The sequence below is a fragment of the Antechinus flavipes genome, chromosome 3 (genome assembly GCF_016432865.1).
Source record: "Antechinus flavipes isolate AdamAnt ecotype Samford, QLD, Australia chromosome 3, AdamAnt_v2, whole genome shotgun sequence".
In the NCBI taxonomy this organism is placed as follows: Eukaryota; Metazoa; Chordata; class Mammalia; order Dasyuromorphia; family Dasyuridae; genus Antechinus; species Antechinus flavipes.
In genome coordinates this window covers 371,174,322-371,201,718 of record NC_067400.1, presented here as the reverse complement: position 1 = coordinate 371,201,718, position 27,397 = coordinate 371,174,322, and the positions used below count along the sequence as shown (strand labels likewise).

General features: G+C 33.8%; 1 protein-coding gene across 1 annotated transcript in view; it reads right to left on the bottom strand.

The window, feature by feature from the left end:
• Window positions 1–27,397, bottom strand: part of ARHGAP15 (Rho GTPase activating protein 15) — an 844,282-nt gene that overhangs the window by 319,474 nt on the left and 497,411 nt on the right. Inside the window, exon 10 of the mRNA XM_051985817.1 lies at window positions 10,529–10,627. Coding sequence (XP_051841777.1) covers window positions 10,529–10,627 — 99 coding nt within the window. The remainder of the gene's footprint in view (window positions 1–10,528; window positions 10,628–27,397) is intronic.

Sequence of the window (27,397 nt, the reverse complement as noted above, 5' to 3'; positions counted from 1 at the left end):
CATAGACTTTCTGGAGTCTGGGGGGTCAGGAATCAAAGGGGACAGAATTTCAGAGTGTTAATTTTACAAATCAAAAGGGAACACAGTTTCACACCCCCATCAATGAGAAATATTTACTTATCCAGAGAAAGAACTGATAGAGTTTGAATACAAATTGAAGCATATAATTTTTTTTATTTTAACATCTTTTTCTTTGGTCTGTTTCTTCTTCTACAACATAAATAATATAGAAATATGTTTTTTACATGATTACTACACTTATATAACCTATGCTAAATTGCTTGCTGCCTTAGGAAAGGGGATGGTAAAGGAAAGAAGGAGAAAATTTAGAATTCAGAAATTTTTTTAAATGTTAAAATTGTCTTTACATGTAATTGGGAAAAACAAAATATTATTTAAAATATATATTAGCTGGTCCCATCTGAATTGAGATTTCCTATATTTTTTCTTTATAGTTAATGGAATAACATTGGCTTTTATAGTAGACTTTGTCTTTTGCTTGAAGAGCTTCTGGTTTTTGGGGAAATTATTTTAATTCAACAAGTCATCATCTTCAAAGACTCTGGGATAGTCATCTAGGAGCTGTTGGGAATTAATGGCTACGCTTTTGTTGCACACATATAAGGCTCATGGGAATTATTTTGAGCAACTTTAAAAAGTCATTGTGGAGGGATGAGAAGAAACCTAAAGATTTATGTACGCAGTAGCTTAGACTACAAAAAGAAATATCTTGAAAATGTGTGAAGATTTTTTTTGGGGGGAAATACAGACCAAAAGTCCCCATATGGTCTTTTTACTTCAATAGCTCACCTTTTCAATACAGCATTCTGCTTGTTTGGCCACAAGTCCTGGGACACTTTCATTGTTGAAAAACTACAAGTGAGGTAAATGAAGAGGCAGATGGTAGTTGTGAGTAGGCTGCAATACATCACATACAGGAAACATGAAGGAGAACCAGAGGAAAAGAGGCAAAAAAAGAAATATCTAAATGAAAAATGGGCTGGTCAGGAAGTAAGTGTGAGGAGTAGCTGATGGAAAGCTTGGTGTTCTACTAGTATTGTTACTGGTGTTAAGAGAAATTTTGGAAGGCACTCAATAGGTTTGATCAATTTACTTGGTAAATTTATGGGATGAATCATGCAAGTAGTTAATCATACAAAGAGCTAATTCACTAAGATAGATGCCATTCTTTAACACTCCTGGAAGAGGTGGTGTAGAAAGGATCATTGCCATGGACAAAAGTATATTCTTATAAAGCTTAAAGTCCTTTTTTGGGGACTATAAGTTTGATACTATGATTTATAGTTAGGAATTTGTGAGACTATTACTAAATAATAATTCACTTTCAGTTCCCTGATATGATTGGTTTTATATCACAGTCCATTGCAGAGGTCTTCTTTTTGCACCTTAAAGACAGAAGAATAAGGGAAGGAGCAAAACTTTAAAATCTCTATACTATGTTTGTTGACCTTACAAAGAATCTGGTGCCATTAGTCAGTCTGAAATCTTGTATTGCACTAGCAGACTAGAGGACAAGAAGAGCTTGGCTAGGCAAGGATAGTTGACGATCAACATGGTTGAAAGAAATATTCACATTGAAGAGATCATAGATGAATTTGGGTAGTTGAGAGAGCACTTTGTCTAATGATACACTGATTGACATAGAAGTAGAAAATTGAATCAAGAAGGCCAGAATGTTCTTTGCGAAGTTGGCAGATTGAATATGGCACCAATTTAGGGTCAAGTTTCAGACCACACTGAAGGAGTTGTGCAAGTATCTAACCTGTTTAGAAATGAGTCCTCATCCTGGCCTTGAAAAAGTTTGTTGTTGTATGGATCTAAGTCATATTTGGCAAGAGAAAAGATTTGATAAAATCATCAACAACCACAGTACTGGCACTGAAGCAATGTTTATTGGGACATACCTCGTTGGAAGGCAATGTCTAAGAAAAAAATAAGTCTAGGATATTCAAATACCTGATATATTGTGAATGGACATGAAATGAGCACAAGATAGCTTAAGAATTAAAGATATTTGAGAAAAAAGTTTCTGATAATAGAACAATATTAGTAAGGAAACATCGATCAATCACCAAGTTTTTATTAAGTATACCAAAGAATCAGGAACAATGCTAGTTGCTGGAGGGACAGAGTTGGTCTAGTGGATAGAGCACCAGCCCTAAAGTCAGGAAGACCCGAGTTCAAATCTGGCCTCAGGCACTTAATACTTCCTGGTTGTGTGACTCTGGGTAAGTCATTCAATCCCAATTGCCTCAGATAAAAAAATGCTAGCTGCTGGAAAAACAAAGCAGGAAACCATTCTTACTCAAAATGATTTTACATTCAAATCAATCGATCATTTCAAAATTTAGAGTTGCATATATTTTATTATTTTTATAATTTCATAAATCAGAGACTTTTTAATTATAACTTTTATATCTAAATTTACTGGCCATAAAAAATCTACTCTTTAAAAGAACAAATTTTCTTATTTTATCTACAGTGCAAGAATCATTATATACAAACAAATCATAAAGTTTGGAATATTGCACAATTTTTGTAACTTACTAATTCATATTCTGAAAAAAAACCCATAATTTTAAACTCTCAAGACAGAAATCATTTTTTGTTATAAAAATGAAAATGGGATTGAAATCACTGCCTTTTTGTTACTTTCTTGTTAAAAACTAAACAAATAAAATTAATTTTTTTCATGTTTTATAAACATGCTTCGAGAATAAATTTTATCCTTCCAAGTTTCAGTTAAGAATATTCTTTGGTTTTACTAATTAAGTTATGAAAGGAATTAATGGAAACATTGCTAGACCCAAAGCTCTCATAGTATAAATGACACTATCACAATCCACTGCTGCGTCTTCCATTTTGATATACTAGAGATGATATATTATTTAAAACCTTCTACATTATTAGAAACTAAGGTCCTACAAAATTGAGGCTGGCCCTGTTTCCCATCCACTGACTCTAAGGAAAAGTTATTTTAAGAATCTAAATTACTAAGTGGTGAGGGTTGAAGGGTAAAGCAGAAATGTGGAGATGAATAAAAAAACAAACCCAAACCAGGTTTGGACATTATCTAAAAACAGGCATCTTCTCCATCACTCTAGACTCTTAATATTCTAATTTATATTATTTATATAATTTATATATTATTCATTAATATTATTTATACTATGTTGCCTTATTTCTTAGGCAAAATTTCTGTTTATTTACTTGTGTATTCCAATTTGGTTTTCCTAAATTTTATGAAATATATGATAAAAGGAATGCTATACATTTTTAAATGTAGGGTAAAGTCACCAATGGTTATCAATAAATGGAGTTAAGTGTGCAAATAGTAATATCTACAACTATAATGTGAATATTTAGAAAATGCTTCTTGTGGTTGCCAATGGAAAATATAGCCAGGATTTCTTTAACCAGTAAAATGATATATCTTTGGAATGGCTCAGCCAAAGAAGCAGGTACCAAAGATAAGCAATTGCTCAATTGCTTGTCTTCCTTCTATTACAGACCTCACAGACCTTTGCTTTTTATCTCTTTTTATATTCTTATTTTTAAAACAGAGGATTTCTTTCTCTTTCTGCACCTTGTCATTTCTGTTTTCTTTCTCTTTCCTGTTCCCAATTCTCTTTTATACTCTTTTAATGTTTTCTGTTTACTTCTAAAAAAAAAAAAAAAAAAAAGGAAAAAAAAAAAGAAAAAACCCTCTAGTTCTGAAATGTGGCTTTCCAGCAGACACAGAGGCCCCAGCATGAATACCCCAAAGAACCAGCTCCAACTTGGCCCTTGGACAACATGCTGACTGGCTTTTGCTCTAAGGAAGGTGGCAATCGTGGGATTGTATTAGAGAGGAATGAAGTAGATACCCATCATTCAAAACTGGACAGAGCTTAATTCCAACTCAGAAGGGGAAACCAGGGAATATACTCATGCATAACTTTAGATTAAACAAAGTTCAGTGTCCCTGGGAACATTTTTTTTTTTTTTTTTTGCTGTTGTTGTTCAAGACACAAATATTCCCTTAAGGAGAAAAAAATGCTTATCTTGAACTATTGATTTCTTTCTTTTTCTTTCTTTCTTTCTTTTCTTTTCTTTCTTTTTTTTTTTGTACATAATTTTATCAGTTTGTTTTGTTTCTGTTAGTTTTTTTTTAACTTAATGCTTATAAAACTAGTAAGTAGAATTCTCCCTGGAATGAGATAGAATCATAAAAGCCTTTGAGAATCTTGTCACAAACTAAACAGTACAAATTGCACATTCTTCATGGAAGTATCAGTGTTTAGTGCGTGCTTGGATCCAACTATAATAGATTATCCCAAAGTGGGAAAGAATGAACAGTACAAAATTAGCAGAACTGGGAGCTGAGATTGTTGAGTGGAAGCAATATGATCTGCACTCTCAGGGTAGTGGATTCTAAGGCAACTGGAAACAAATATGTAAAATTATATTATGGCAAAGGAGTATTTTGTATGTTTTGCAGAATAGTGCAGGGGAAAGAGCACAGCATTTGGAGTGAGAGTCCTGAATCCAAATTCTAGCTTTGTTACTACCTGTTTAACTCTGGGCAAGTCACTCGACCATTCTGAACTTCCATTTCATCATTTGTCAAATGAGGGAAGTTGGATTAAAATGCTTTCCATTATTCATCCTAATTGTAAATCTATGCTTCTATGACCATATGGTAGCAAAAATGATATGAATTAATATAGTTTATTGATAATACTTATTATTATAATGACTCTGAAAACTACATGTATTCTAGATATAATCTAGTTCCCCACCTTGTATATATATAATATTAAAAATTCACAAAATGCAAATTACTTTCTCCCACATTTTGTGATCTAGCAAACTGGGTTTTTCTTTCTGTTCCTTTAATTTAATTTAATTTAATTTAATATTTCCCATCCCTGTGTCTTTGTGATGACTATCCTTCATCTCTATAAAGTATTATCTTCTTACCTTTACTTCACATCTTTCTTTAAGGTGAAGCTCAAATACCATCTTTTTCATGAAGCCTTTCCTTTTCTTCCTCCCTCTCATATTCTGGTATCCGTTTTTCCAAATTATTTTGTTTTTAACTACTTTGTACATATTTTTACCCATTAAGTATATTTATGTTTTAATATATCCTTTTCTGTACTCATGTACTTATAATAGGCATTATTTCATTCCTTGACCTAAATCTCCAGTGTTTGGCATAGTGTTTGAAACATAGAAGGTATTAATAAATAATTGTTTGTCAATTGACTCCTCTTAGGTACATACAGGTACCAAATGTATATGCATCATTTCTAGGGACATGCATATAGTTTAAAAATATAAATATCTAGCAAAATCATTATAAATCTCAAAGTAAATGATAAAAATAGTCATAATAGACAAATATGATTATTTTACATTGTCCCTGCATGTATCATAAGAGTGTCCTTTGTGTAAGTCTTCATAATCATGTTGTACTAGGATAGGAGTTAAACAAAAGGAAACAGTTAAGGTATGATAATACTTTTAGCTCTTCTTTTTCAGGTCACTATAATCTATCCAAAGATAACTAATTGTTCAAAGTAAACATTCCACTCAGACCACAAAAGGAATCCATTACACAAACATATAATTCACAGTCATTTTTAGTGGGTTGTAAACAGTTTGGAATGAGCATAAAATGGGACAAAAATCAAAGTGAGCATTTTGAAATGAAAAAGTGTTTGCTACAAAAGGTCAGTCCCTTTGCTTGGCAAACTATGTAGAAAAGCCTGGGAAAATGCTGATCACACAAGCAGTGAAGGGATTTTAAAGCCAACAACCTCCCTGTTTCTTTAAACAGACATCGGAACCTATAACTGGATCCTGTCAAACAAATGACAGCAAAAAAATATAACAGCTGCTAAGAAGTAAAGTTGAGAGATAAAGTTTTCTGAGCTAAGGACCTTCTCAGAAGTGGACTAAAGGTCTTTCTTAAATCTTTAAGGAAGGTTATGGATCCCAGGGTGGCTTTTAGGCACCAAGTCAAATATGTAATTTTGTATATCATTCCTGTCACAGCATTTTGTGTTCCAGGGGAATTTTTAAAAAAGGAAAGAAAGGACAAACTTGTTGTTAACAACTGCAGAGCCATTCAGCAAAGCAGCCTATACCTGTAATCATCAAAATTGACAATGTTATGTCACATGTTGCATTGTTTAGATGATTAGGGACAAATTAACCTGGGTTTTAAATTGGAAGGAGAAAAGAATTGTAAAACCATATTTCGATAACTGAATGCCAAACTAAACAAAATTAAATTTCATTGGCCAACTCATATCATTCCATTACAAACTTAAAATATCTTAAAAGCACAAAAATCATGTTCAGAGAAGAAGTGCAATATACAGTTAGTATATTGCATCACTATAAAAACAACATCTCTTGTTTTTGAACTTTTTACATGGCAAGCTATTAAGATAATAGTTTTGTTTAAAAGCGAGATCATCTCCTACCTTTTAAAGTGACTTTTACATTTTCTTGCTTTAAATGCTTCCAATTTATGGAACAAATAAATAATCTGAGAAATGCCTTGAAGAAAATTAGAATTTAAAATCATCCCTATGGCCATATCACAAATCCAGGAACATAATAATTTTTCTACCATCTAGAGTTTATCTTTCTATTCTTGGGACATATGAGTTTCCTTTACTTTTAAAGCAGGAATGATTGGAAATCTAAGACTTTGTCCATTTTTGCTCTGTATCCAAATTACAAAGCTTCGTTAAAGGTAAGCTATCACCATCTTTGTTAACATAACTGTTTGTTAATTCTTTTTCCTGTGGCTCAAATAAAATGCACCACATTTTTCATGGTATATTTCATTTGGCTTAAGTTAACTTGGTTTTTATCTTGAGGGAAGCAGAACAAACATTTTTTAATTGATATTCTTTTTGTACCCTCTTATGCCAGTATAGCACTATACCTACAATTTATACAAAAAAATTTTCACAGATTTTCAGATGGTGTTACATGTGATCTCTACTTCTCCCCCTCTTTCCATTCCATCATCACCGCCATTTAATCAATACAGATTTCATCCAATGTTGCAATGGTTTTGGCTGTATTAAACACATAAATGTTCATGTGCGCGCAAACCAACACACAGGATAGAGTTTGCAATGACAAAAATAGATTCTGTAGAAATCAGTTGGTAAAAGGAAAAGACCTTGACTGAAAATTAGGTCAATTTAGAAGCCACATAATGAATTCAGGCATGGAAAAAGCAAAAGATAGCAAAGAAGTAAAGACAGAGCATGTCTTTACAAATTAATCTCTTTCTTTTTGGTTTTGCCATCCAAATTTTACATAAGTTTCTTAGGCCAAGTAGTGAGCAATATCAGAAGTAGCAGAAAAGAACTGAATTCAAATGGTAATAGATGGTAGAGTACAGAAGAATATTGTGGGGGCTTAGAGGTAGATGGAACACAGTCATGATAAGAAACACAGCAAAGGAGTTATCCACTAAATTGGTTTACATTCGGCTCACTAAGACATTTCCTTCTAGGCTAAATTAAAAATGTAACTAATACCTTCTAACCAGCAATGAATTCGGAATGCGTCTTGGAGCAAATGATGGATACGATTTCTGTATAAAGGTTACGGAAGCATGAACAATTTGCTTCTGTCTAGATCAAGCAGGTAAAACAAAAAATTAAGCTGGTGAGATCTTTTTTCCTGATAATGTTTTATTTTAAATCAAGCATATAAGTAGCATTTCTTAGTGCAGTTAGAAAATACAGATAATTTTCTTTTAAGAAGAAGAAAAGATTTTTCAAAAAATTTAATAAAAAAATTTTTTTTTTCCATAACACTCTATGTGCCAGCTGCACTAAGTATTTAGGCCATCTCAGTAAGACTATGAAAGTAAACATACAGTTTTCATTAAATGTGCCTTTCCCATAATTGGTACATAAGTATTTCCCATGACTCTGCAGCGGAGTATTTTGGCTGGAGGAATATCTGGCCATTAGGAGGAGGGTTTCAGATATGTTGAGTCTCAGCCATGCCGAGAGACTTGGCACTTTCCTATGCTACTTCCTAATACCAACCCTAGTATAAAATGTCATCAGAAGCCTGCATAAACATTGGACTTAGCTTCACATAAATTATTGCTGTCCTGAGATAGTTGGTGCCAGAATTTAGTAAAAAACCAACACTTTGAGTAAATAGAGTTGGAGTATAAAAGTAAGAATATTAATCCAACAAAATTATCATAGGAAAATATAATAAAAAACCTGCATGCAAATATTGTGATATGAGGTTTATCTTGTGCCCCCTAAGTTTGATTTTTACTTAACATTTTCATATAGCTTTTTAACCAGATTGAAATAATGTTCTCTCAATGCATTGATGTATCTAATGTTTTGTATTCACATAGTTAAAATTTACATCCACGGGCATTATTTTAAACTTTGTCTTCTGAACTGCTTTGGATTTATGAATTAATTTTAATATTGCATGCAGATAATCAAATAAAATCCTTTATATGTTGTCCAGTCACGAAGTCCTTGCTCCTAAGACTTCTTAACCCATTGTCTTCTCTTTCCAAAATATGACACTATGGCTGCATATAGAATTGATTATTTGCTCTCATGGACAGGAAGTGAACATTTATGTAGACAAATGAATATACTTGTATTACTTAGAAGTGAATCCAATTCAATTCAACAAGTATTCTGAGTACTTAATGTAATGTATTAGGCAGTGGGCATACAAAGACAAATAACAATAGCAACAAACTCTGCCCTTTCAAGTAGCTTACATTTTTCTGGGATGATATAGCATGCATGTATGTAAAAACAAAGCACATATGAAGTAATAAAAAAGTAATCTCAAGAGGAGAGGGCCAGGAAAAACTTGATATAGTAGATAATACGTGAGCTGGGTCTTGAAGAAAGCTAAAGATTCTGTGACATATCCTATAGATATGTATTACTGTGAATGATGTAGGACTTCTCTGAAATTCCTATCTAATTTTGGGGGTCAGGACAATATAATGCTGACAGTGAATTTTGAAAAATGAAGAAAATTAGAATTCTGATTTGGGGGCCACTTTAATGATTCTACTGACCAAATTATCAATTAAGTAAGAAATTGGTTTCTTTGTGTTTTTGACTTATAATCAATGTTAAATACTATGCACACCTAAATATAATCTATTATAAATCAAACGTAAAGGTATCAAAATTTCATAAACCATACTTTTTCTTCTAAGCTCTGAGCATCTTTATCCCTTGTTGATTGCTTCATTCGTCCTTTAATTCACTTTTTTTTAATCTGCTTTTCCTGATCTCTGCTTTTCTCTATGATGTGTTGTTTTTCTCTTCCCTAAAGCAACTTTCTCTTTTTTTTTTTCCTATCTATTACTCCCCTTTTTGTTATTCTCTCATTCCCTACTGATCTGGGAATAGCAGAGTCCCAAGGTGGTCCTTACTATATAATTAAAGTGTGAATTTCCAGGAGTTGGAAATTGCAGGCCGTTTTTATTATGCTTCTATAATAAAGCCAGGTAACATCAAGAGAATTAAAATGGCTCTTTTCTTGGAAGATAACTTGACAAAGATTTCCCCCCTTGATTCTATTGTTTTGAGACTGGAAGCTGAAAATGGGAATAGGTTCACCAATCCTTTTTCTGAAAACACCTCAATCTTTTACATGATATATATTCCCCTAGATCCTGGGAATATGTTGTAAACTTGTAACAGATGGTGATGAAGCTTCATATTTTTATACAATACATTTTTTAAGATTCTGCATCTAGTATATGTATCTCTCAGTTAAAATGACCTTCGATGAGTGGAGTCAAAGTAGGAAAAAAAAAACCATACATATACAACTGAACAAACCACAGATACGCTAGAACAGAAATATTTGAGTCAATTTTATTCTGCTCTTTCTTCATTGTGATGTAATGATTCCAGGTGACAAACAAAATTTTGAACAAGAGAATCAAAGGTCATCATTCCACTGAAGGTACGAGTATTAATCATTCTAGGAAAATAGTTAGCCATGTGCTAAATGGCAAAGAAACATGTGCAAGAGAGAATATCACTGTTTGCAAGTTTGGGTGGTATTTGCTTTAGTTGGGTAATGTTGGGGACTTACCAAAAAATGTCCTGGCACAATATCTACCAGGGATCTTAGCATGAATATTATGAGGGTTCTAGTACTATGATTGCTGACATTTTATGAATGTTTTAGCATTGGCTTGAAAACAAGAAGTTTGCAATTGATTCAACAGTATGTCAAACAGACAAAATATTAAAAAAATGAACATTAGCGAGAATTACTAATGTCCCCATTGTAAAAACAAACTAAACCCAATATGAAACTTCATCCAGTAAAAAAAAAAAGACTCTCAAAAAGTTGAATTTTAATTGCATGACTTCCCAGGCAAATCAAGTAGATCTGTTAGCTTAGAGCATCAGTTGTAAAGGCGGCTGCAAGAACGGGGGTGAAAACTACTACATATTCAGTTACTCACCTCTTTTTTCAACAGCCTCAATGCATTGCTTTACAAACCAAGGTACTGTGGAATTTTCACGTTCACACACCTTGTGCAGATGAGAGCCAAAAATCTGATCTATGAAAGAAACAAAGATGAGCTTCAGTAAAATCCATGCCTGTGTTCTATAATTTGATTCTATTTCCATATCTATATCCCTATGGAATCTCCATTTTGTACATAAATTGTTCTTATTTATTTAATTCAGTACTGCCTAATGTAGTCATACAAAGATCCCAACTCATTCATGTAATATGGAACATAAGAAAATTAGACCAAATGACTTCTGAAGTTCCTTTTAGTTGTACAATTTAAAATTTCTAAACAGAGGATAGAACCTTAATCCAAGAGCCAGGAAATGAAAATTCAGTTACAAATTATGTGAGGCTGATAAGATAAATCACATTTGCTCTGGGCTTTAACTCTGCCATTTGTAAACCGATAGCAACAAATTTCAATAAGATTCCTTCTAGGTAGACACACACACACACACACACACACACACACACACACACACAGAGAAAAAGAGAGAGAGAGAGAGAGAGAGGGATCTTATTTGTTTTTTAAATGTTTACTACCAGTAATATTTTACCACATTGCTTGAAGAAAGTACTTAATATATGCAGCAACATAGACTGTTAGTACTTTCAATGTGAACTCTTTTAATGATCAGTTTTAGAAGAACTAAATCACGTTTTTATCTTCATAATAGTTATATCAAAAGGCAAAAGAAAATGGGAGCTAACTGCAATGATATCTCAAAGGGTCTTCTTGGAGAGATGAAGGAGGTTGCTGAGTTGTTTTTTTCTTACTCAATAGCTACACGCAGCATCTTTTTATCTCTAGAAGTGATCTTGGTGAACACGAGCAAAAAGACCACCATGAAAATAACTGCAGCTTATTCACTTAAATGTTTTAGATAATCAGGAAGTAGAGACAGTTTTAGGAGGATGAAATGATCCAAACCAAGTGAACATATGCTTTGATGCGTGGTAATTTCAATAATGTGAAGGTAGTTATAAGCAATAATATTAAAAAAAAATGTGGCTCAGGTTTTGAATAGTAGCCATAGGCTTATAAACTGAGAAAATTCATGACTATATATCAACAATACTTTGAAAAGCACTAAATAATATCATGAAAAAAAGGAAATCGGGTCTATTTTAACATTTAGAAAATGTGTCACTTCTGATGTGCCACCAGAATTATCTGCCTGAAGTCATTCTGACCACTCTCTAGTTGGAAAAAAAGGTTAATATTGGCATCAAAATACAAGAATAAAGATAGAAAGACCCTAGAGTTTAGGTTCCTATAACTTAATCTCCACTTATACAAAACTATCAGCAATTCTGAAAAGCAGGAAATGGAAAAAGTTAAAGATATTTATTTTGATTACTGACTTTTTCTGTGAAAGTTTAAGTAGCAAAATACCTTATGAAAATGTTAAAAAACGATAAATATTTGGGCATTGACCTCTCTAGGCTCATAAATAACCTTTGTGTGCTTATTGAAAAATCATTTTTTCAAGAGAGAATTGGTTGTTTGTTTGTTGTCCTTCATTCTTAAAGAAGACTAAAAATGACATTTGTTAGACTTGAGTTAACCGTATGTCTAACAATGACTGATCAGACCAAGAAGAGCTTGGAATGCACTGTCACAGGTCAGACGCAAATAATCCCTATGAACATTTGGAACAGCCTATCTAACTTTATGCATCTTGTGTTTCTTCTGATCTAATTCAATTCTGCTTTGCTCACAGAGCACAGCACCTTTTCTGATGAGGGCTTGCCATGCTGGGCAGTCCAATGCCAGTGTCTCCCATGTCACACAATCAATTCTAAATACATACTTGTTCTTATTACTTTTCTCATTAATCCAAGAGAGATAAGCTGGCCTTCCAGTAGAATGTAACATCTTTAGGGGCAGGAATTGCTTAGTATCCCCAGTAACTTGGACAGAGTAGTCACTTAATACATTTTTATATAATTAAGCTGAATTTGTTAAGCGGTAAAAATATTAATTATAATATCCATAAGCATTTTCAGTACTTTACATATAAGCAATTAGCATGCTTCAATTAATTTATAGTTTTGATTTCACTGATATAATTTGAGAATATTTGAAACAAAGAAGTAGCATTATACTGAGCAATCTCTGGAGTCAGAGATCCTAAGTTCAAATCCTCTCTCTCAAGTTTATCCTCTTAATGACCTTAAACAAGTCATTTAATGTTCTAGGTCACAGGGCATTGATAAAGTGAGGGTTTTAATTAGATGCCCCCAAGCCCTATAATTCTAGCTATCTAAATCAATACGCCCAAGAAAGAATTCTAATGGGTTGACTTTATAGCAAGTTAGCTAGATTTTTTCTTCCTGCCACTCCACCCTCAGCCCTTTAGCCTTATCCCTCTTTCAAAGCACAGTTTAAAGTTAACTTCCAAGATAATTTATGTTTACCTATGCTAATCCACAAAATTTCTTTCCTCTTAACTTTTGTAACTTTTCCCCCCAAACTATTCCTTTAGAATGTCATATGTTTATATAGAGAGATAAAGCTACAGATATAGTCCTATCAAACCAAATAAGTTGTAAGCTATTTAAGGACAAAAGAACTTATTTTATATATCTATGTAACTAGAGTGATTGTCAGGAATCATGGTTTATGTTTCTTCGTAGCATCTCCCATCCCATTGTCTAGTTTGGAATTTTGCAAAGACAAACACTTTAGTCAATGGAGGCAACATCCTGTATATATTCCATATTCTGATGAGAAACTTCTCTCAACTTAGCAGGACTGCTCCTTGAGCAACAGGCATACAGTTAGGTACTAAACTTTTCTTTGCTGCTTGGCAGGACCTGCCAAAATGTCTTTGCTGTCATTATTTCAAGAACCTAGGATTACTGCCACACCATGAGAGAGTATTTCCTGCATAAAGTAGACAGTTAATAAGTGGACTTTGAATGAAGTGCTACCCATCTGGAATTTTCATATGGTCAGAGAGCTCAGTTGGTAAGCAATGAAAAAATTAAAGTATATTTAGACATGTAGATAATTTTGACTTTCTAACAAACAAGGAGACTGATATAGGAATCAAGTGGCAATTGTGCCTTTCTCCTACAAACGCAAGATCTTGCAGGAGTCCAGGAATAGTAATACCATATAGAGCAAAGAAAACTTATTAGGAATCATCTCCATCATTCTGTTTCCCCATTCTTATAGCACTTCACCTAAGGGAGCAAGCCTAGTTTCCCAGGGATCTGAATATCCATCTAATCTCCTAAAAGTATTTATTTAGAAAATTGTCTTGCTAGGGGTATGAAGTCTTTGGAATCCCTTGCAAATTAACATGGCTTTGGCTACTACTATTATTGTATCTTCATTCTATCATTTCAGCATTCTTACCAAGGCAGGCAGGCAACACATAAGTTGGAAAAAATCCATTTTCTGCAATTTTTCTTTGTAAGAATCTTTTGGTGAGAAAAACAAATAGGCCTTTCACATGACTGCACTTATGAATCATGTTGTTTACATAATGAATTAGAATTTAACTAGGAATGCTGGTTTCTAATCTTTATGCTTTAAAACTTTCAAACGATTTAGGTTGCTCATCTTTAAACATATCAGCACAACCAGGTTAAATCTCTTAGATTACAAATTGGCTTTATTCTCTCTCACCTCTGCTACATATTTTTGATAAATGGTAAAAAGAGCACTCAGTAATGGGAACTTTGTCAGTTAGATTCCAATGAATCAAACCCATGAGGAAAACCACTCAATAGAGGCAGTTAAATGTTCAAATAATGTGACTATGTTATCATCATTTACTCTGAGAGACATTCTCCACATGCTTTTCAAAATGATTTCTTCTGAATTCATAAAGGGTTTTTGAAATTAATTAATAGATACTAGTACTACTACTACTGCTTCTTCTGCTGCTGTTACAACAATAACAACCACCACTACTATTATTGCATCAATAAACCTTAGGATGGTATAGACTTGGAGAATCTGTTACAGTGGAAAAAGTATTTCCTTTGGTGTCAGAAGACTTGAATACAAATCCCAGCTCTGCTACTTTTTACCTGAGTGACCTGGACTCAATTTCCTCATCTGTGAAATAAACAGATTAGACTAAATTGCTTCTGATGTTCTTGCCACCTTTAAATCTACGATCCTTCACTTCTCTTCTTAGTCACGTTATATTAACATAGCTTGCTAGTACTCATCTACTTTCTGATATATTGATCTTCTAAATCTAGTTATCTAGTTTCAGCACCTTTGGTGTAAGGGATATAGACATATCATCTCAACCATCACTCTCATCCTGTTTCTAAGTAACACTCTTCCTCTTCAGTGCTACTCTAAACTCTCCTATTTCTTCAGGAGAAGAGTATATTTCTTTATTGTCTCTGTAGTTTCCAGATCATTCCTTTATTTCTAATAATCTCTCAATGATAATCACTTTTTTGAAAGGGTCCATATGATGAATTCAATTGTATCTTGCCCCTTTTTATAATGATCTTTTCCAGATATTTTCCTAAGCATTTGGGTTTTTCCCTCAACAACGCATTATTCAAATTGAACTAAGTTTATTCCCTAAGGTTACTTCTTCTTCATCAAACGCAGTGAATTTTCAATTGTCATTTTCCATTACTCTTATGACACTTTGGATACTCTTAAACCATTTATGTCTTATTGGATACACTCTTTTCATTACCTTTGGAAATACGATATTCTTAAAGATTCTTCTCATCCCTCTCTAACAACTTTTCTGTTTCTTTTTCTGATTCTTTGCCCTCTTCCTGATCCTTAGTTGATATTCAAAATTCTCTTTTCTTTTTCTCTCTATTTTCTCCTTTGGCAATTAAATATAAAAACAACAGTAACTACTACTACTACTTTTTTTTATCATTTATATTTTAGTACTTTAAAGTTTGTAAAACTCTTTACAAATATTATTTCATTTTATTCTCACAATAACCATTTTATTCTCACAATAACCTAAGGCAAGTGCTATTAAAAATATTCCCATTTTTTTCAGATGGAGAATTGAAGTAAAAAAAAAAAAAAAAGTATTCCCAGGATCATACAACTAATAAGTATTGAGGATTGTATCTGAACTCAAGACTTTCTGAGTTTGTATACAGTACTTTTTCAACTGCGCCATCTAGCAACTACTGAAATCACAAATACTAAAACTAGAAGGCATCTCAAAGGCTTACTCTTCTAGAAAGTCTTTTAGTGATCACAAATTTTTCTACATGGTAGACAGATTTCTATGAGTTCTCTCTAACTCACTATCTTTACTATAGACATTATAACTGTCTTATAAGATAGTTCATAACATTTTGGATAGCTATAATTATCAATTTTTTCTTAAACCAAACCTAAATTTTCTTCTCAGTGACTCATTCATTGATCCTATGCATGCTCTTTGAGGGTAGGCAGGACAACTCTAATCTCTTTTTGACATGGCAATATTTAACATAATCAACATTTTAAATATTCCAAATTTTCTATTTCATCTTTTATGGTCTTCTTTATTTCTTCTTTTTTTTTCCCCATGCACTTTTCTCCTATCTATAGAACTGATAAGTTTTTTTCATGCTTCTCTAACTTATGATGTGACCTTTTACTTCTAGGTCATGTGTATATTTGAAATTTAGTCTAAATATCATGTCCTCTATACTGGTATCCACATTTACCAGTAGGTTTTGTCAAATAGTGAGAATTTATCTCATTACTGAGGTCTTGTATTTATTGAATACTAGGGTACTAAATATATTTGCTTCTGTGTATTATGTACCCAATCTATTCCACTGATCTTAACCAATAACAAGTTATTTTGAGAATTATTGCTTTGTGATACAGTTTTAGATTTGGTACAGCTCCTTGGTTCCCATTTCTTTTCATTATTTCTCTTGATATCCTTTATCTTTTCTCCATATGAATTAAATTTTTTTTAATAAATTTATCCTTTAGTAGTTTGATTGGCATTGAATAAGTAAATTATTTAGGTAGCACCATCATTTTTATTATATTACCTTTACTCACCCATGAAAAACAAATACTCAATTATTTAGGCCTGTCTGGATATCTGTAAATAGTTGTTTGTAGCTGTATTTACATAATTTCTGTGTGTTTCTTGGAAGATTGACACATAACTGTTTTATACATTCTGTAGTAATGCCATGATAGGGATCATAATTCCAGTAAATCTTCTCATATCCAGGCTTGACATTCTTTCAACCAATCCTTAAGTGGTGTATTATATCTGTCATTTAAAGCCTAGATGAAATATCACCTCAAGAATGCCTGGTCTGATACCCCAGTGGGTAACAAATTTTATTTCAGACCTTTCTTCCTCTTTCAGGATTTTAGTAGTTAACTCTTATCTAGATAACTTTCAAATCCATATATTCATTACCAAATTTATTTTCTGAGATTTAGACTAGACATTATAATGGCTATAGGATATCTTAACTAAGTGCCACATTGGTATTTGTCCCATTCCCTGTCACTTTTCATATCCAATCAATTATCATGTGCTTTTTGATTCTGTTTTCCCAATATCTCTTATATTGATTTTTCCCTCTGTTTTCATTGCTATCGATGAAATATGCTGAATTGAATTGCATATATGCATTCAAGGCCCTCTATAATTTTATACCATTCCATTGTTGAAACTTCATGTCATATAATTCCTCACTACACATTCTATTGTCTAGCCAAATGCCCAGTTTCCAGGAAATACATTGTAGACTTATTTTGTGTAATATCTAAAATTTTGTAATAAATTCTACACTCTGCCCTTTTAAAATCCATTCTTCATATGACCACCACAGAATAGCACTTCATACCCACATATTTGGAAATTTTAAACATTTACCACTCAAATTTCAGTAGTTCCCTATTGCCTATATAGACAAAAATACTGAGCTTTTTGCCTGATATTCAGTTCTTTCCAATCTGGCATCACCCAGTATTTTCACTTTTAATCTATATTCCTTCCTTCTGTATTTTCTGTCTGACCAAGCTTGAGCTATTTTCTGCTCTGTCCCCACCCTAAAAACAAAACAAAACAAAACAAAACAAAATATGCTTTGTATTTTCTTGTCTTCATTCATTTGCTCCTATTGTTTTTTATATAGGAAATGACTTTCTCATCCCCTTTTTACTTGCTGAATTCCTAAGCATTCCTAAACCACAACTTATTCATCACCTCTTCTGTGATGTCTTCCATGATTATCCTAAGGACTTTCACCTCAGATCTCATAAAACATTTTGTTTTGTGGCTCTTCGGTGCATTGTTAATGAACTATGGCATAATATGTTTGTGTCTTTTCTTTCTACTAGACTATAGACTTCATAAGGTCAGTGACACTTAAGAAAAATGGATGTTTTCTACATGACCAACACTGAACACAGGGATTTGCACAAAGCTGACATGTAATAATTATTTATTGATTGAGCAGAGAGGAAATAAAAGAGAAGCAGTCAATTTGTATAACTTAAATCAAATTATCTTTGTATCATTAAAATTTGACCATGATAAGTACCTAAAATATATTAGAAACTATGCAAAACTGACTGTCCCTTCACATGAGGGAAACTTATCAAATAAGAAAATATTTATAAAATAACTAACAATACCTGGCACATGTCCACCCATGTCCAAATGTTAATTTCCTGAGGGAACAGGGTAGGAATTAGTTCACTTTATTCCATTAGGATTATTTTGTTTAAAAACCCCTTAATTTTATAGGCATGTGATGAATAGTTAAATATATTTTTCCAATTCTGCAAAAAGCTTATTTTTAAAATGAATATATAGAGTTTTAATGGAAGGACAGAAGATACTTCACAATGTTTGAGTCTCTACTCCAAATACACACACACACACACACACACACACACACACACACACACACATATATATATATATATATATGGAGGAGAGAGAGTATATATATATATATATATATATATATACATATATACATATATATATGTATATATATATATATATATATATACTTTTTTTTTTTCTTCCTGAAATGGTGATGTATAAAGCTGCTTGTAATTAATTGTTTCAGGGAAGATGAAGTTGGTGGCTGACTGCCTGTTGGAAACAATGTTAATTTTATGTATTTTACTCCCTGGAATTTTAGTTTGTTGAGATGAGAAGTTGTTATAGATAGAATATGAATGAGATACTCATTTTAATTAATCTTTCTTAGCAAATAATGAATTTTTATTTGTTGAAGAAGAGGAAGAAGGGAATATTGATTAAGAAGGAAGGAAAGAAAGGGTATAAGCATCTATATAGTACCTATTATGTGTCAAGCACTGTGCAAAACAGTGTGAAAAATATAAATACTTTTATAAATATTTAATTTGATCTTCATAACAATTCTTAAATTATTATCCTCATTTTATAGTTGAAAAAACTGAGACAAATAGCAGGACTCATCCAAGGTAAGTGCTAGTAAGTGTCTGAGGCTAGAATTGAACTCAGATTTTCCTGACTCCAGGTCTAGAACTCTATTCTCTGTACCATCAGTTATGTCTAAAAAAAAGTTGAATAAGTGGACTAAAGCATGCTTCAGGATATTGTAGATCTCATTAAGTTAGGGAAGTTGAATAATGGAAAGTAGCATGAATCTGGATTTCTATGAGACAGGATAAAGTGAGAAGGAATAGTTGGGGGGAAAATTACTTATTCTGCAATTTTGCCTAGTGTCCTGGCAGCGTTTGCTCCTAAAATTTAACTCTGATACCTATTTCTTGAGTTAGGATGTGAGGATGCATTTTCAAGACTGTGGATCTCATCCCAATCTGCGTAATTTAAGATTGTCTATTCTCCAATCCAGCCTTCAAAGAAATCCAATGGCTTTGCTTCTAGTTACTTCCTCTCCCTTGGTAAGGAAGAAAGGAAGTAGGAGAGAAAGGAAGATAAAGAAAAAGAATATATGCAACAGCCAGCTACCTTTAAATTCTACCTTGAGATGTTCTATTTCCATTTTTATTATGTATAGTTGGGTATTCCTCTACCCTATAGACCTTGAGTAGGAGGAGCCTCCTATACTAGATATGTTTTTCAGTTTAATACAATATAAACTTTAATCTGGTTGTCAGGATTAATGCTAAAGTAAGTAAGAAATAGCACAAGTAATTAAATATATGTTTTATATATTTATTTGTGTATGTATATGTTTTTGTGTACACACAGACACACACTAACACATATGCAGACATGCCCCACCTAAGTTTTATATTTAGCAAAGTTTATTTGGAATTCAAACTACCAGGAAGTTCAAATAATTAGAACTTTTCCTTCAAACTACTTTATGAGAAAGAGATAAATAATAAACAAACAGATAACAGAGATTTAGTTTTTACAAAGCAACTTCTAGAGTACATCTTAGGTTAAGTACTGAATAATTCAGCCAATCTTCTACATCTACAGTATTTTACAATGATAATTGATGTTTAAAATGATAACCCTGAGGCACTGAAACATCACAAAGTATCTTCTGAATCATGCGAGAAAAATTCAATTATATTTAGTGTAATTTTAGTGGGAAATGTATTTTACTCCATTCTAATTTTTTGAAAATTATTAGTCTTTGCCAGGATAGCTATCAGTTGAACAGATAATCAACTAATCAAAACAACCTATTCCCTTATCATTCCATGATGCTTTACATAAAGGACATGAGTAGTTTAAAAGTAGGGGAGGGACATAATTTAGTAGGGATGACTTGGGAAATGAATCTAGAAATCAAAAAACAGAAATTCTGACGAAGCAGAAATCAGACAGGGATAGAGTATTTTTCTTTTGCAACTTAAACTAAGTCCAGATGAGTTAACCATTACTATCACTTGGAGGTAGGAGGCAAAACCATTCCTTATTCCATCCGTTAGAATTTCTTCCAGAAAAGGAGCAGGAAAAGGAAGAGAATACCAAATTTAAATATGTCAAAATTTCTAATTTGAGCACTACCAAAAAATGGAATGAAAGCAAAAATCATTTGTGAATTTTATATATTCATACCATCATTGTTACCTATATTGGAGAGGAAACTTCACATAGTAAATTAATCAATTTCACTAATTCACTGCTTCCATTAAAATATCTCAGTTTCTCATATGTAGCTCTGTCGTGAACAAATGTGTTTCCCAGGCCCAGAAAAAGAACACAGGGTTCAGAGATTAGCCTATACAATTATATTTTAGTGAACACAGTGATTAGATATAAAGCCTCTTGTATTCCAAGCACAATCTCTAATAAGCTATTGACAGTGCCTTCCCCATGATCTAAGAAGGAAGTCAGAAAACTACTGGATTCTTGATTTTAGAAAATACACATTTCTCATTTATCTATCTTCATTCTTCATGGCCCTATTTACCAGGTCACCTACAAGTCACTATCTTGCAAGTGGGGCCTATAAACTCAGCCCCAAAAGTTATAAAGTAGGTTTTCCAGGAGTACCTTGAGTTCTTATGACATTGCGAGGCTCATGTTTACGGAAGTCTTGGGATTAGTTTGGGTAGAATCTTTGGTAGGTATTAAGTAATGGCTCAAATCAGCCATTGGTAGGCATCTAGAGATTCAAGTTCCCCAACGTAGCCATTTACTTTTGAAACACAGTTGTTTGTCCCTTTCTGGACTCTAATTGGTACTGAACTGTAATGGGCTGAAGCTCTTGAGTTGTTGCACTGAGGTCCCAAGTATGTGAGGCTAAATTACATTTGGACGATACTCTATTAATATATGCTTGGAGAAAGAATGGCCCTGCCCACTCTCTGTGCAAGTTTTGATGTGTTGTATAGGAAATGATGTAGAGATGATTTGAATTCCTGACTTGGGCTGATTTTAAAATATGTGGTCATCATACTTGGCGCCCAATGTGGGGCATGAACCCACAACCCTGAGATTAAGTGTCTCATGCTCTACTGACTGAGCTAAGGACAGGCAATAGTAGAGAGGAGAAACAGAGACATTAAGACACTCCTCCAAAAACAAAAGAAAGGGGGAGCCACAGGTAAGTCTAGAGAACTTCTAAATCTAGCCCTTTATACTATTAACTTCTTGATTTTTGACAAAGATGCAGTGGCTCCAGCAGACAGGTTTTATAACCCACCGGAAGGGCAGTGTCCAGTACAAGTGGCTCCACTAGCTTTAGATAATTGCCAAATAATGTGGAGAGATCCAGAAAGTGGTGAATGGAAGGGACCAGATAGGTTAACTGCTTGGGGGAGAAGATTTGCTTGTATCTCTACAGGTGAAGAAGGAATCAGATGGGTACCAACGAGCCGTATTCGCCTTGTCCATCACAGAGAGATGGGTAGACCTTTGAAATGATGGAGAAGACCCACAAATTATCGGGTGGTTCTATTGCTCATTGTGCTCACCACTGAAAGAGTATGGCAGTTATGGCGTTTGACTCATGGACATTGAAAATTGTTGGACTTCAAAACCCTCAGGAATCATTGGATTCTCTGAGACATGATAAGATTGTTGTAGGACTTGAAAACCCTCAGGAATCATTGGATTTTCTGAGACATAAGATTGTTGTAGGACTTGAAAGCCCTCAGGAATCACTGAATTCTCTGAGACATAAGATTGTTGTAGGACTTGAAAGCCCTTAGGAATCATTGGATTTTCTGAGAAATGATAAGAATGTTGTAGGACTTCAAAATCTGCTGGAATCATTGGATTCCCTAACACATAAAAGGACTGTTGCTAGACTTAAAAAACTTGGGGGGATCATTGGATTCCCTGACATGTGAAGCAATGGACAAAAGATTGGTTTTGGACTATCTCTTGGCTGCTGAAGAAGGTGTATGTGTGACTTTTGTTTATATACCCTTCTTTTAGGATTTCTGGAAATCTTTTACAACACCATGTTGATTTATGTTGTTTGTTATAATGCTACTTGTGTGTACACCACATCGAGCCTGCACTGACTGTGGGGAGTGTCATCACTAATAGCCTCTGTGTTATTGCTATGTGCTTGTGTAATACTCATATGCTGATGGGTTTGTGCATTCCTGTTTGTAATAGGACCCTTCAGCCCAGAAACCTGCTAGCAATCCCCACTTCCCTTTGGTGCTTTCCATCTCCCTTCCTGAGATGTCCGGGAGAGCGTGATCATCTCCTTTTTAGTGCTTTCACCTCCCTTCCTGAGAAGTCAAGGGAGGTGTGATCACCTCTTTTTTCAGTGCTTTCACCTCCTTTCCTGAGAGATCAGGGAGGGTGTGATTACCTCCCCTTGGAGGCTCTCACCTTCCTGAGAAGTCAGGGATGGCATGACCACTGTGTTCTAAAACAAACAAAAAAAAGCAGGATATGTAATGGGCTGAAGCTCTTGAGTCGTTGCTCTGAGGTCCCAAGCACATGAGGCTAAATAGGACTTGGATGATACTCTATTAATATATGCTTGGAGAAAGAATGGCTCTCTGTGCAAGTTTTGATGTGTTGTATAGGAAATGATGTAGAGACGATTTGGTGGGTGGAGTGAGAGAGGCTGGCCGGGTTCATGTCGTGACTGTTCTCGCTTAGTATCTTCATTCCCCCTTCACCTCCACAAAGAATAAAGATCAAGGATTTTCCCTTAACCTGAATGCCTGACTCTAGCTGATTTTAAAATGTGCGGTCATCACACTGAACAGATGACAGGGTCATACAATCACCTGCTGTCCAAAGTTGTCCATTATGGATTGGATAATGCAAGAAGGTCCATCTGTTAAGATGGGTAGAAAATAAGAGATTCCAACTGCTAAGTGGAAAGAATTAGAAATAATTCTTGCCTGGATTAATAATAGGGTTAGTGCTCTTTTGTAAAAAGGTACTTTTTTTTTGACAAAGATGAGGGCTCCACTCAAGAAACCTGAAGAACTTGACTCTCCCATTGGTCCAGTGAGCTCCAACTTATAAAGATTTTGCACCCAAGGAATGTCCTTTTGCTTAGTTATTTTATGGTTTTAGCTACTACAAGAGAGACATACACAAATAAACTTTAATAGTTACTAATCTTTTAAAAGGAGATATCTTAGGGAGCAGGACTAATTGTAAGTTTTTATAGCTACTTGGGTTCCAGGCTGCATGGATAGTATAAAAGAAAGTCTTGAGAATCTGGCAGAGAAATTCTTCATTTATACTATCTCTGAGCAAGTAGCTATGGTATGATCAAGTGGTTTAGAGCAGGAAATTGCAAGATTGGACAACAAAAGACTCTCTCACCATTGGAGTAAAGAAAAGTTTCTTGCTGTCTCACAATGTATAAAGTTGTTTATATGATATGTCAGTACTCATCAGGGACATATGCTAAAAATTAATTTGAAGTTGTTTAAAGAAGAGCAGAAGTTGAAGAGTAGATAGAGTATCAGTTTGAACATTGAGTGGTGATTCTATGGTATGCTGAGTAGAGGACCAAATAATCCCCCTCACTAAGGACTAAAATTGTTAAATCTGTAGAACTTACCTTATCCCAAACTGGAAAAATGAAACTACTATTTCAAGAGTTGCCCATATTCTCCTTCTGACTACTCATACCTGGTGTCTGACCTCTCAGAATCCATGTCTAAAACAAATTGATGCTAACTCAGGAAAGAAAATGACTTCATTGTCTAGTAGTTTCTTGCATCTAACTTTAGGAATAACAATAAGAATTATAATAGTCATTATAATAGCTAGCATTTATTTAATCACTATGTACTATGCATGTGCTATGCACTTTTAAAAATATCTCATTTGATCCTCACAACAACCATGTGAGGTAAGTGCAGATAAGAATGGACTATTTTGGGACATAGTTTTGGCTAATTCTTTCCAGTTCTTACTTATTCCTTCCCTGGCACAGTTTTCTTAGTCTCATGTTCCTTTCTTCTTCTTGGAGGGTTTCATATACCCTGAAGAAGTAACTCAGCTCCTTCTCAACTTGTGGGTTTCTTTTCCTTTGCAAATTCTATTAGGAAGAATTTTTGGTTTTTAATATTTTTTACATGAATTTTCTTTTTGCTTAGTCCCCCCCCCTTTTCTCTATGTTTTGCCCTGTAAAAAGTAGTTGTGTATAATTGTTTAAACTGTCAAAGGTCCTCTAGAACAGGGCTTTTTAAGCTTTTTCCTCTTGTGACCTTTATGCCTGAGAAATTTTTATGTGACCTTGGATATATGAGTATATAAAATAGTTATAAAAATCAAGCATTTACTGATAATAAATCATAATTTTTCAATTCCCACATTCAATTACAAGACCCCTATGGGGTTGTGACTCACAGTTTAGGAAACTGGACTCTAGAAGTTCATTAGGACCTTACCAACAAGGGGTGGCAGGTAGGATAGCAGTTTCTTGATAAAGCTTCCTTGACACAGCTTCCTTTCTACCTTTCAGTGCTACTACACAACTTGATTAGCTTCTGCTTCCCTGATGCAACTTCTTGGTCTGAAGGATAAAAAGTCCCAGCTCTTTGCCTAACCAGAAACATTTTCAGACAGAGAGAAAGACCCATCCAGAGAAAGTGCTACTATATTCTTGTTGCATTCTTCTTGCTGTATTAAGGTCTTTTATTTAATTTAGTGACTTGTGAATGTATTTTGTTAAACCCTCAGTGACTTGTGAACACTAATATTGAACCTGAACTAAGAGGGTTCTGGCTTTAGAGTCTTTAGAGTCAGATAAATACAATGAAAACAAATTCCACTGAACCTTGAGTGATAAGACTTGGAGAAATATGGTTTTGTCAGTAGAAGAAGAATATGTATCTTAATCTTCCTGAGAATCAGTTTATTCATCTATAAAATGGGAATCATAATACTTGAATTGTTTTCCTTGCAGTATTGTAAGAGTTACTATTATTAATTGCATCACAATTAAAATATTGACTCAATTTAAAATATTTAGCATTACAGAGTTAGAACTGAAAGGGACTAGAAAAGTCATTTATTCTAAACCTTGTGTGGCAGAGAAATATCTACTAAGTTTCCTGTCTTTTAAACAGCCAGTTTCTCTAATAGACAATGATATAATCCTTAAAACTCAATTGAAATAGAGGATTATGACTCAAACCTAACAATATAGTTTCATGGGCCACCTATGTAAGAAAGCCCAGCATTTGAGGAGTCAGTAGCACCTTAGGATAGACGCAAACTTCTGACTAGTTTTGTTCTGTCTTGGAAACAAGACAGAAGGCTTGCTAATTGATAAACTGATTCATTGCTATACTCTTGCTGAATATTCTTTCCATGTTATTGCTAAGTAAATCTTTTGTTAAATGTTAAGATTGTCCAAGAACATCCCATTCTGTTCCAGTGCCAAAGGTAAACCAGACTACCTTAAATGAGTACTAGCTCAGAATATCCTTCATTGTATAGACAAGCAAAATGAAGAGTTAAATGTGTTGATAAAGCCTATACAGCCAGTTAATAACAGAGACAGGATCCAAACTCAATTTCTTTGACTCTACATTCCTTGTGCATTCTAGCATGTCAGACTGCTGTTTTGATCTATCCTACAAATTAATTAATATCAAATTTCAGAAATATCATTCAATACTGGATCTCAGTCCAACAATTTATTTTTGTTTGAGTGCAAATTGTGAACTACTCTGTTTTTGACTAAAGACCTTGGAAGAAATTTATATTTCCTTTTCCAGGTAAACGGAGGTTCACTGACATCCAAAATAGGAAAAAAATATGAATTTTTTATTATTTTTTATATTTTAATGCAATAATAAAAGTGCATACTTTTTTGAGAAATAAAACAGCTTACTGATTTTGAATATTATGTTGTAATACAGTAATATAGCTAATCTGAATACACATATCAAAGTTTCATTTGGGTCTTAACAGTATTTCTTTACACTTCAACTTTGAGTATAAGGTGCTGGCTGACATACTTGAGAGGAAAGCATTTAAGGTTAAAATCACTTTCTCATTTAAGGCTGGTTAAAAGCTATTTTGGGTCACTTTTAAGGGTATTCTCCAGAAATATACCCCAATTAGTAGGCTTGAGCAGAACATATATTCACCAACTATTTTGAGTCCTCTGTTTATTTACTCAAATCTTTGTTTTTCCAATTCTTTACTTTTAGTTGCAGAAAGCAGCAAATTCCTATAGGAACCTTTTCTTATTCTTCATAAAGGGAAAAATTGGAGATATCTTATTTGAAGACAAATTCCTGATAACATATCTAGCCACACCCTCATAAAAGACAATCCTAACTCTATATTGTACAGCACAAATCATACATACTAACACCAAAAAAAATTTTATAACACTTTGGAAAAGCCTTAAAATAACTTTAAAGAACATCTACTGTCTGCATGGCTACTGGCTTACTTTTGAGCCCCTTTCTTTAGGATTTGAAGTCCAATAATGGGCTTCACCCCCACCACACACACAAATATTTTGGGCCCATTACAACATAACACAGTACTGTTTGCCTCCCACTTTAGTGTGATCTTGTTCCAGGATTATGAACACTCCTAGGACATCCTCTGGGGACAATATCTATTCCAACTCTTGTTACCTTAAAGACCTTCTCCAGGACAACCAAGGCACCCTTGCTAGGTGTCTCCTGACCAGGTTACCTTACCTCTACTTTCTCCCTAATGCTTGAAGGTAGGCTTCCTGTGGCCTCAAAGGACAAAGCATCACTACTTGCCATCAGGTTGAATCCCCCAGATGGTCTAAATTAATGCCTTCTTTAACAGATCTCTCTCCAAATAATGGTACTTTCCCCAGACTGACTACATAGTAGTTATTTGTTTTTAAGTTTTATTTATGTGCTTTATTTTTATATTACAAATATTTACAGATTGCCACCACACTGTGAGAGAGA